This window comes from Oncorhynchus gorbuscha, linkage group LG03 (genome assembly GCF_021184085.1).
Source record: "Oncorhynchus gorbuscha isolate QuinsamMale2020 ecotype Even-year linkage group LG03, OgorEven_v1.0, whole genome shotgun sequence".
NCBI classification, from domain to species: Eukaryota; Metazoa; Chordata; class Actinopteri; order Salmoniformes; family Salmonidae; genus Oncorhynchus; species Oncorhynchus gorbuscha.
Window position 1 is genome coordinate 102,627,450 of NC_060175.1, and position 12,747 is coordinate 102,640,196.

General features: G+C 47.3%; 1 protein-coding gene across 1 annotated transcript in view; it reads left to right on the forward strand.

The window, feature by feature from the left end:
• The first annotated feature begins 1,238 nt into the window (after positions 1–1,238).
• Positions 1,239–12,747, forward strand: part of LOC124023529 (laminin subunit alpha-5-like) — a 38,722-nt gene continuing 27,213 nt past the window's right edge. Inside the window, exon 1 of the mRNA XM_046337927.1 lies at positions 1,239–1,814. Within this exon, the coding sequence (XP_046193883.1) occupies positions 1,521–1,814 (294 nt within the window). The 5' untranslated portion in view covers positions 1,239–1,520. The remainder of the gene's footprint in view (positions 1,815–12,747) is intronic.

Sequence of the window (12,747 nt, forward strand, 5' to 3'; positions counted from 1 at the left end):
CCAGGCTGTATCACAACCGGCCGCGATTGGGAGTCCCATAGGGTGGGCACAATTGGCCCAGTGTCATCCAGGGTAGGCTGTCATTGTAAATAAGAATTTGTTCTTAAACTGACTTGTCTAGTTAAATAAATCAAATCAAATCAAATCAAATTTATTTATATAGCCCTTCGTACATCAGCTGATATCTCAAAGTGCTGTACAGAAACCCAGCCTAAAACCCCAAACAGCAAACAATGCAAAAGGTTAACAAAGGCAACATTTTTATCAATGGGGCACACTCCAACACTTGGACATAATTTACAAACAACTTACAAAACAAAGCATTTGTGTTTAGTGAGTCCAGGGATGACCAGGGATGTTCTCTGTTTAGTGAGTCTGCCAGATCAGAGGCAGTAGGGATGACCAGGGATGTTCTCTGTTTAGTGAGTCCTCCAGATCAGAGGCAGTAGGGATGACCAGGGATGTTCTCTGTTTAGTGAGTCCTCCAGATCAGAGGCAGAAGGGATGACCAGGGATGTTCTCTGTTTAGTGAGTCCTCCAGATCAGAGGCAGTAGGGATGACCAGGGATGGTCTCTTGATAAGTGTGCTAATTGGATTGAGTAATAAGTACAGAATTGTCTTTAGGAATGTAGTGGAGTAAAAGTAAAAGTTGTCAAAAATATAAATAGTAAAGTACAGATACCCCCCTAACCCTTCCCCTAACCTTAACCATTTAACTAACCCTTCCCCTAACCTTAACCATTTAACTAACCCTTCCCCTAACCTTAACCATTTAACTAACCCTTCCCCTAACCTTAACCATTTAACTAACCCTTCCCCTAACCTTAACCATTTAACTAACCCTTCCCCCAACCTTAATAATTTAATCTAACTCCTAAATTGAACCTTTATTAAACCATAGCCTAGCTAACGTTAGCGAGCTACCTAATTTTAGCACCTAGCCAGAATTCATAACGTAACATACGTTTTCCGCAAATTCGTAACATAAAATACGATTTGTAATTAGTAACATATCATCCGAAATGGATGATGGACATCCACAAATTAATACATATCACACAAAACGCAACATATCATTCTAAATGGAGTGTGTCGGATTTTACATACAGAATAATGAGAAATGCTCTGAGAACAGGTTGAGTTGGTACAGACTGACGCATCATATTCCCTACAGTAACCCGTGGCATTGAGCTATCCCGGTTCAGACACACGGTGCAGAAAGAGAGCGAGGGGTGGAGAGAGAGAGAGGACAGAATAGAGCTCAGCACAGATAGGTGCCCGCCCAAGCGAGAGACAGCCAGCACAGCAACAGGCTTTCCGCGCACAGACAGCTCTCCACCGCTCAATGTTTCAACTTTCTATCGCTTTAACCATCGATTTATACTTTTTAATAAATCAGGAAAGTTTATCACATCTGTTATTGTAGGTAATTGCTATTAGTTTTTTTTCGGTTGTTTTTTTTCTCTAGCCCTGTCGTCTATTTATCTAACGAACTGCTGCAGAGCACCGGCAGGTGACTATGGCGAAGGGACCGGTGCTGGTGACTCTATCCCTGGCGGCTGGCGGCCCTACGCGGCTTGTTTTGCTGCTGTTATGTCCGCTAATCTGCGGCCTCTCGGCGCAGGGCCAGGAGCTGCCAACCAACCGGGTGAATGGCTACAGCCTGCACCCACCTTATTTTAACCTAGCGGAAGGGACCAAAGTCACGGCGACAGCGACCTGCGGAGAAGGGGACAATGGGCGATCGATACGTGACTTGTACTGCAAGCTGGTCGGAGGGCCAGTGTCAGGGGACCCGAGTCAAACCATCCAGGTAAGAATTTTAAATACTTTTATAGTTTTTGTTGAGTCATTAAAATCAAGTCAGGCATTGGTAACGGGGCAATACACTTTTTCTGCAACCTGTATTATGTATTTACTAACTTTAAACCAGACTTATTTTAAATTAGAAGTATAAGGTATGCTATTTTCTGCACTTTCGTTAACACCTGTCTCCACATACCTCGGAGTGAGTGATCCGTGCGGTGAGAGCAACAGTGGTGTTGTTGCCGAGATAGGAGACTTTATGAATGAGTTATGAATCGTTATTAACTTCGTAATTAGCCTATCCGTAGTTTCTGAAAGAGATTGGTAGCTACACATACGTTAAAGCGGGAAATCACAATTAGAAACAATAACAAAACGTAACCCACCTCCTGTTTTGGTAAAACCGCTCTCAAATTAATAGACAAGAGATATGGCTGCAAAGAATGACCGTCCATTGACATCAACGTTATAGTTTTAACCACGTTTTGAGGCTGCATAGTGTTTGCTTACATTTTTCTTTGTGTACAGACGATAGAGTAAAACAAGCTTCTATTTTGGGTTTGATGGGGTACAACAGTTCAATCGATTACAGGATTAATTGAATGAACAGCAGAGACTGAATGCATCATGGCATTAAATTAACTCGTTTGGGAGTATGGCCTCATCTCAGAGGAATGGTCCGGGAAAACAAATGATGAATGGCCTCATCACCAAATGCATTGGTATGGTATGAGGAGTTGTAACCATGACCTCATCGCTATATGTATTGGTACAGTATGAGGAGGTGTAATGATGACCTCATCACTATATGTATTGGTACAGTATGAGGAGGTGTAATGATGACCTCACCACTATATGCATTGGTACAGTATGAGGAGTTGTAACCATGACCTCATCGCTATATGTATTGGTACAGTATGAGGAGGTGTAATGATGACCTCATCGCTATATGTATTGGTACAGTATGAGGAGGTGTAATGATGACCTCATCGCTATATGTATTGGTATGGTATGAGGAGTTGTAACCATGACCTCATCGCTATATGTATTGGTACAGTATGAGGAGGTGTAATGATGACCTCATCGCTATATGTATTGGTACAGTATGAGGAGGTGTAATGATGACCTCATCGCTATATATATTGGTACAGTATGAGGAGTTGTAACCATGACCTCATCGCTATATGTATTGGTACAGTATGAGGAGTTGTAACCATGACCTCATCGCTATATGTATTGGTACAGTATGAGGAGGTGTAATGATGACCTCATCACTATATGTATTGGTACAGTATGAGGAGTTGTAACCATGACCTCATCGCTATATGCATTGGTACAGTATGAGGAGTTGTAACCATGACCTCATCGCTATATGTATTGGTACAGTATGAGGAGGTGTAATGATGACCTCATCGCTATATGTATTGGTACAGTATGAGGAGGTGTAATGATGACCTCATCGCTATATATATTGGTACAGTATGAGGAGTTGTAACCATGACCTCATTGCTATATGTATTGGTACAGTATGAGGAGGTGTAATGATGACCTCACCACTATATATATTGGTACAGTATGAGGAGGTGTAACCATGACCTCATCACCAAATGCATTGGTATGGTATGAGGAGGTGTAATGATGACCTCATCGCTATATGTATTGGTATGGTATGAGGAGTTGTAACCATGACCTCATCGCTATATGTATTGGTACAGTATGAGGAGTTGTAACCATGACCTCATCGCTATATGTATTGGTACAGTATGAGGAGGTGTAATGATGACCTCATCACTATATGTATTGGTACAGTATGAGGAGTTGTAACCATGACCTCATCACTATATGTATTGGTACAGTATGAGGAGTTGTAACCATGACCTCATTGCTATATGTATTGGTACAGTATGAGGAGGTGTAATGATGACCTCATCACTATATGTATTGGTACAGTATGAGGAGTTGTAACCATGACCTCATTGCTATATGTATTGGTACAGTATGAGGAGGTGTAATGATGACCTCACCACTATATGTATTGGTACAGTATGAGGAGGTATAATGATGACCTCATCACTATATGTATTGGTACAGTATGAGGAGGTATAATGATGACCTAATCACTATATATTATATATATTATATTATATATTATATTATATATATATATATTACTATACCCAACCACGATGCTATAATGCTACGTATGTTTGTTAATAGAACCCAACCACGATGCTATAATGCTACGTATGTTTGTTAATAGAACCCAACCACAATGCTATAATGCTACGTATGTTTGTTAATAGAACCCAACCACGATGCTATAATGCTACGTATGTTTGTTAATAGAACCCAACCACGATGCTATAATTCTACGTATGTTTGTTAATAGAACCCAACCACGATGCTATAATGCTACGTATGTTTGTTAATAGAACCCAACCACGATGCTATAATGCTACGTATGTTTGTACATAGAACACAACCACATGATGAGATCTGAGATCAGCCAACCATAGTAAAAGTGTTACGAAAACTGGGTGCTAACCAAGAACAAGCAGAAGTAAGGGAACCCACGTGGTGAAACCCATCGCTGTGGTAGCCTGGGGAAACCCATCGCTGTGGTAGCCTGGGTAAACCCATCGCTGTGGTAGTCTGGTGAAACCCATCACTGGAGTAGCCTGGTGAAACCCATCGCTGTGGTAGCCTGGGGAAACCCATCACTGGGGTAGACTGGTGAAACCCATTACTGGGGTAGCCTGGGGAAACCCATCCCTGGGGTAGCCTGGTGAAACCCATCACTGGGGTAGCCTGGGGAAACCCATCACTGGGGTAGCCTGGTGAAACCCATCACTGGGGTAGTCTGGTGAAACCCATCACTGGGGTAGCCTGGTGAAACCCATCACTGGGGTAGCCTGGTGAAACCCATCACTGGGGTAGCCTGGTGAAACCCATCACTGGGGTAGCCTGGTGAAACCCATCACTGGGGTAGCCTGGTGAAACCCATCACTGGGGTAGCCTGGTGAAACCCATCACTGGGTAGCCTGGGGAAACCCATCACTGGGGTAGCCTGGTGAAACCCATCACTGGGGTAGCCTGGTGAAACCCATCACTGGGGTAGCCTGGTGAAACCCATGACTGGGGTAGCCTGGTGAAACCCATCACTGTGGTAGCCTGGTGAAACCCATCACTGTGGTAGCCTGGTGAAACCCATCACTGGGGTAGTCTGGTGAAACCCATCACTGGGGTAGCCTGGTGAAACCCATCACTGGGGTAGCCTGGTGAAACCCATCACTGTGGTAGCCTGGTGAAACCCATCACTGGGGTAGCCTGGTGAAACCCATCACTGGGGTAGCCTGGTGAAACCCATCACTGGGGTAGCCTGGTGAAACCCATCACTGGGGTAGCCTGGTGAAACCCATCACTGGGTAGCCTGGTGAAACCCATCACTGGGGTAGCCTGGTGAAACCCATCACTGGGGTAGCCTGGGGAAACCCATCACTGGGGTAGCCTGGTGAAACCCATCACTGGGGTAGTCTGGTGAAACCCATCACTGGGGTAGCCTGGTGAAACCCATCACTGGGGTAGCCTGGTGAAACCCATCACTGGGGTAGCCTGGTGAAACCCATCACTGGGGTAGCCCATCACTGGGGTAGCCTGGTGAAACCCATCACTGGGGTAGCCTGGTGAAACCCATCACTGGGGTAGCCTGGTGAAACCCATCACTGGGGTAGCCTGGTGAAACCCATCACTGGGGTAGCCTGGTGAAACCCATCACTGGGTAGCCTGGGGAAACCCATCACTGGGGTAGCCTGGTGAAACCCATCACTGGGTAGCCTGGTGAAACCCATCACTGGGGTAGCCTGGTGAAACCCATCACTGGGTAGCCTTCATTTGGAAACATGAGGTGGTGACTGTGGAAACCGACCAGTGTTAAATGGTAGTAGCTTGCATAGAGAACAATTTCCCCAAATCAGTTGAGGCAAGATGTATAACACTGTTCTTAGAAACTGAAGCTCCCACCTGTAACTCTTGAGTTGTTGTTTGTGTCGCACAGCTTTGCTTTATCTTGGCCAGGTAACAGTTGTAAATGAGAACTTGTTCTTAACTGTCCTACCTGGTTAAATAAAGATGAAATAAAAAAACAATGAACACAGGTATTCAGTGAAATGTGCAAACATGAGTCATATCCGAGCGCGCAGCAGTAGCATTTTGGCAGGGATTTCATTCATGAGGAAATTAGGTAACCTTATTTCGGCCCCCTTTTCACGATATAACAAACAACTTTTTAACCAGACCCTTATTGGGCCCTGCCCCTGGTCAGAAGTAGTGTGCTTTAAAGAGAATAGGGTGCCACTTGGAGCACTACCATAGAGAGAAAAGGCCTTGGGAAGGGGAGGGGATGAGGTGGGGAGGGAGTGCTCGTACTGCCTCTAGAAACGGTCACCAGTAAGGAACTAAAACGTCCATTCTATACTAAATTCTAGAACATGCAAATTATGGGGAAACTGTTCCTGTAATGTTCTGTTCTAGAACTAATTCCCAGCATTCTAAAAAAACAATACTGGCTTGTTTGACCCAACTGCTGGGTGGCAGGTGCTGGGTCACTTAGTTGGGTTGTTTTGTTTTAACAAAGAGCAACATTGTGTTGTTGATGTTGTGTTGTTGGTGCTGGGTTATTGATGCTGGGTTATTGATGCTGGGTTGTTGATGCTAGGTTATTGGTGCTGGGTTATTGATGCTAGGTTATTGGTGCTGGGTTATTGATGCTAGGTTATTGGTGCTGGGTTATTGATGCTGGGTTACTGGTGCTGGGTTGTTGATGCTGGGTTATTGATGCTGGGTTGTTGATGCTAGGTTATTGGTGCTGGGTTATTGATGCTAGGTTATTGGTGCTGGGTTATTGATGCTGGGTTACTGGTGCTGGGTTATTGATGCTGGGTTATTGATGCTGGGTTATTGATGCTGGGTTGTTGATGCTAGGTTATTGGTGCTGGGTTATTGATGCTGGGTTACTGGTGCTGGGTTGTTGATGCTGGGTTGTTGATGCTGGGTTGTTGATGCTGGGGTATTGGTGCTGGGTTATTGGTGCTGGGTTATTGATGCTGGGATATTGAAACTGGGTTATTGATGCTGGGTGCTGGGTTATTGATGCTGAGATATTGATGCTGGGTTATGGATGCTGGGTTGTTGATGCTGGGTTATTGGTACTGGGTTGTTGATGCTGAGTTATGGATGATGGGTTGTTGATGCTGGGTGCTGGGTTATTGATGCTGGGTTGTTGATGCTGGGTTATTGGTGCTGGGTTATTGATGCTGGGTTATTGATGCTGGGTTGTTGATGCTGGGTTATTGGTGCTGGGTTGCTGATGCTGGGTTGTTGATGTTGGGTTGTTGATGCTGGGTTGTTGATACTGGGTTATGGATGCTGGGTTGTTGATGCTGAGTTATGGATACTGGGTTTTTGATGCTGGGTTATTGATGCTGGGTTATTGATGCTGGGTTGTTGATACTGGGTTATGGATGCTGGGTTGTTGATGCTGAGTTATGGATGCTGGGTTTTTGATGCTGGGTTGTTGATGCTGGGTTATGGATGCTGGGTTATGGATGCTGAGTTATGGATGCTGGGTTTTTGATGCTGGGTTGTTGATGCTGGGTTATGGATGCTGGGTTATGGATGCTGAGTTATGGATGCTGGGTTTTTGATGCTGGGTTGTTGATGCTGGGTTATGGATGCTGGGTTATGGATGCTGAGTTATGGATGCTGGGTTATGGATGCTGGGTTGTTGATGCTGGGTTGTTGATACTGGGTTATGGATGCTGGGTTATGGATGCTGGGTTATGGATGCTGGGTTGTTGATGCTGGGTTGTTGATGCTGGGTTGTTGATGCTGGGTTGTTGATACTGGGTTGTTGATACTGGGTTATGGATGCTGGGTTATGGATGCTGGGTTGTTGATGCTGGGTTGTTGATGCTGGGTTGTTGATGCTGGGTTGTTGATGCTGGGTTGTTGATACTGGGTTATGGATGCTGGGTTGTTGATGCTGAGTTATGGATACTGGGTTTTTGATGCTGGGTTATTGATGCTGGGTTATTGATGCTGGGTTGTTGATACTGGGTTATGGATGCTGGGTTGTTGATGCTGAGTTATGGATGCTGGGTTTTTGATGCTGGGTTGTTGATTCTGGGTTATGGATGCTGGGATATGGATGCTGAGTTATGGATGCTGGGTTTTTGATGCTGGGTTGTTGATGCTGGGTTATGGATGCTGGGTTATGGATGCTGAGTTATGGATGCTGGGTTTTTGATGCTGGGTTGTTGATGCTGGGTTGTTGAGATATGACCCAGCGGTACACAAGACTGGAATTGTAGTTTAGTAGGGGTGTGGCTTTCAGATAGTTATTTTTAGCCACCAGTGAGTGTAAATGTCATTCCTGTTCATCTGTTCTGTTGTATAGTTATCACATGTTAAGGTTCAACATCGAGTGGGGGGTGGAGAGGGAAATCAAATCTCTGACAATGTTTTCACTAGGATCCCTGATGCCTCCTCTTCACACATGGATGGACACACACACACACACACACACACACTCACTCACTCACTCACTCACTCACTCACTCACTCACTCACTCACTCACTCACTCACTCACTCACTCACTCACTCACTCACTCACTCACTCACTCACTCACTCACTCACTCACTCACTCACTCACTCTCTCTCTCTCTCTTGCTCTCCCTTTGTCTCCCTTCTCTCTCTCTCTCTCTCTTTCTCTCCTTTCTCTCTCCCTTTCTCTCTCCCTTTCTCTCTCTTTCTCTCTCTTTCTCTCTCTCTTTCTCTTCCTTTCTCTCTCTTTCTCTCTCTCTCTTTCTCTCCCTTACTCTCTCTTTCTCTCTCTCTGTCTTTCTTTCTCTCTCTCTCTCTCTCTCTCTCTCTCTCTCTCTCTCTCTCTCTCTCTCTCTCTCTCTCTCTCTCTCTCTCTCTCTCTCTCTCTCTCTCTCTCTCTCTCTCTCTCCCTTTCTTTCTCTCTATCTCTCTCTCTCCCTTTCTCTCTCTCTCTCTCTCTCTCTCTCTCTCTCTCTCTCTCTCTCTCTCTCTCTCTCTCTCTCTCTCTCTCTCTCTCTCTCTCTCTCTCTCTCTCTCTCTCTTTCTCCCTTTCTGGACATGACTAACTGATGGCTGCTTTATGAAATACATTATACATACAAAAGTATGTGGACACCCCTTCAAATTTGTGGATTTGTCTTTTTCAGCTGACAGGTGTATAAAATCAAATACACAGCCATGCAATCTCCATAGACAAACATTGGCAGTAGACTGGCCATACTGAAGATCACAGTGACTTTCAACGTGGCACCATTATAGTGGTAGCCCCCACAAGCTCACCGAACGGGACCTCCGAGTGCTGAAGCGGGTAGCGCGGAAAAATCAACAGTGTTCTAAACAGAGTTCTAAACAGAGTTCTAAACAGAGTTCTAAACAGAGTTCTAAACTGCCTCCGGAATCAACCTCGACACAAGAACTGTTCGTCGGGAGCTTCATGAAATGGGTTTCCATGGCCGAGCATCCGCCATTGAACTCTGGAGCGTCGGCTGGAGTGGTGTAAAGCTCGCCGCCATTGGACTCTGGAACAGTGGCAACGCGTTCTCTGGAGTAATGAATCCCGCTTCACCATCTGGCAGTCTGACCGCTGAATCTGGGTTTGGCGGATACCAGGAAAACGCTACCTGCCCCAATGCATCGTGTCAACTGTAAAGTTTGGTGGAGGAGGAAAAATAATCTGGGGCTGTTTTTCATGGTTCGGGCCCCTTAGTTCCAGTGAAGGGAAATCTTAACGCTACAGCATACAATGAAATTCTAGATGATTCTGTGCTTTCAACTTTGTGGCAACAGTTTGGGGAAGGCCCTGTCCTGTTTCAGCATGACAATGCCCTCGTGCACAGAGCGAGGTTCCTCTGAGGTTCCTACAGAAATGGTTTGTCGAGATCGTTGTGGAAGAACTTGACTGGCCTGCACAGATCCCTGACCTCAACCCCATCAAATACCTTTGGGATGATTTGGAACGCTGACTGCGAGCCAGCGCTAATCGCCCAACATCAGTGCTCGACCTCACTAATGCTCTTGTGGCTGAATGGAAGCAAGTCCCCTGCAGCAATGTCCCAACATCTAGTGGAAAGCCTTCCCAGAAGAGTGGAGGCTGTTATAGCAGCAATGTCCCAACAACTAGTGGAAAGCCTTCCCAGAAGAGTGGAGGCTGTTATAGCAGCAATGTTCCAACATCTAGTGGAAAGCCTTCCCAGAAGAGTGGAGGCTGACCTGAACTGTCCTGACCTGCCTATTCACAGGACTGACCTGTCCTGACCTGACCTGAACTGTCCTGACCTGCCTATTCACAGGACTGACCTGTCCTGACCTGACCTGAACTGTCCTGACCTGCCTATTCACAGGACTGACCTGTCCTGACCTGACCTGAACTGTCCTGACCTGCCTATTCACAGGACTGACCTGTCCTGACCTGACCTGAACTGTCCTGACCTGCCTATTCACAGGACTGACCTGTCCTGACCTGACCTGAACTGTCCTGACCTGCCTATTCACAGGACTGACCTGTCCTGACCTGTCCTGACCTGTCCTGACCTGCCTATTCACAGGACTGACCTGTCCTGACCTGTCCTGACCTGCCTATTCACAGGACTGACCTGTCCTGACCTGACCTGAACTGTCCTGACCTGCCTATTCACAGGACTGACCTGTCCTGACCTGACCTGAACTGTCCTGACCTGCCTATTCACAGGACTGACCTGTCCTGACCTGACCTGAACTGTCCTGACCTGCCTATTCACAGGACTGACCTGACCTGACCTGAACTGTCCTGACCTGCCTATTCACAGGACTGACCTGTCCTGACCTGTCCTGACCTGCCTATTCACAGGACTGACCTGTCCTGACCTGTCCTGACCTGCCTATTCACAGGACTGACCTGTCCTGACCTGACCTGAACTGTCCTGACCTGCCTATTCACAGGACTGACCTGTCCTGACCTGTCCTGGCCTGCCTATTCACAGGACTGACCTGAACTGTCCTGAACTGTCCTGACCTGCCTATTCACAGGACTGACCTGTCCTGTCCTGAACTGTCCTGACCTGCCTATTCACAGGACTGACTTGTCCTGACCTGTCCTGACCTGTCCTGACCTGTCCTGACCTGCCTATTCACAGGAGTGACCTGTCCTGTCCTGAACTGTCCTGACCTGTCCTGACCTGTCCTGATCTGCCTATTTACAGGACTGACCTGTCCTGACCTGCCTATTCACAGGACTGACCTGTCCTGACCTGCCTATTCACAGGACTGACCTGTCCTGACCTGTCCTGACCTGCCTATTCACAGGACTGACCTGTCCTGTCCTGAACTGTCCTGAACTATCCTGACCTGCCTATTCACAGGACTGACCTGTCCTGTCCTTAACTGTCCTGAACTGTCCTGACCTGCCTATTCACAGGACTGAACTGTCCTGACCTGCCTATTCACAGGACTGACTTGTCCTGACCTGTCCTGAACTGTCCTGACCTGTCCTGACCTGCCTATTCACAGGACTGACCTGTCCTGTCCTGAACTGTCCTGACCTGTCCTGACCTGTCCTGACCTGTCCTGATCTGCCTATTCACAGGACTGACCTGTCCTGACCTGCCTATTCACAGGTCTGACCTGTCCTGACCTGCCTATTCACAGGACTGACCTGTCCTGACCTGTCCTGACCTGTCCTGACCTGTCCTGACCTGCCTATTCACAGGACTGACATGTCCTGTCCTGAACTGTCCTGACCTGTCCTGACCTGTCCTGATCTGCCTATTCACAGGACTGACCTGTGCTGATCTGCCTATTCACAGGACTGACCTGTCCTGACCTGCCTATTCACAGGACTGACCTGTCCTGACCTGAACTGTCCTGACCTGTCCTGACCTGCCTATTCACAGGACTGTCCCGTCCTGACCTGCCTATTCACAGGACTGACCTGTCCTGACCTGCCTATTCACAGGACTGACCTGTCCTGACCTGCCTATTCACAGGACTGACCTGTCCTGACCTGCCTATTCACAGGACTGACCTGTCCAGACCAGCCTATTCACAGGACTGACCTGTCCTGACCTGTCTTGACCCGTCTTGACTTGTAGTGAACTGTCCTGACCTGTACTGACCTGTCCTGACCTGTCCTGTACTGACCTGTACTGACCTGTCTTGACCTGTACTGACCTGTCTTGACCTGTACTGACCTGTACTGACCTGTCTTGACCTGTACTGACCTGTCCTGACCTGTCTTGACCTGTCCTGACCTGTCTTGACCTGTCCTGACCTGTACTGACCTGTCCTGACCTGTACTGACCTGTCTTGACCTGTACTGACCTGTACTGACCTGTCTTGACCTGTACTGACCTGTCTTGACCTGTACTGACCTGTCTTGACCTGTACTGACCTGTACTGACCTGTCTTGACCTGTACTGACCTGTCCTGACCTGTACTGACCTGTCTTGACCTGTCCTGACCTGTACTGACCTGTCCTGACCTGTACTGACCTGTCTTGACCTGTACTGACCTGTACTGACCTGTCTTGACCTGTCCTGACCTGTCCTGACCTGTGAAGAGAGACACAGAGACAGAGACACGGAGACAGAGACACGGAGACAGAGACACGGAGACAGAGACACGGAGAAACAGAGACGGAGAGAGAGACACGTGGACACAGAGACACGGAGACAGAGACACGGAGACAGAGACACGGAGACAGAGACACGGAGACAGAGACACGGAGACACGGAGAAACAGAGACGGAGAGAGAGACACGTGGACACAGAGACACGGAGACAGAGACACGGAGACAGAGACACGGAGACAGAGACACGGAGACAGAGACACGGAGAAACAGAGACGGAGAGAGAGACACGTGGA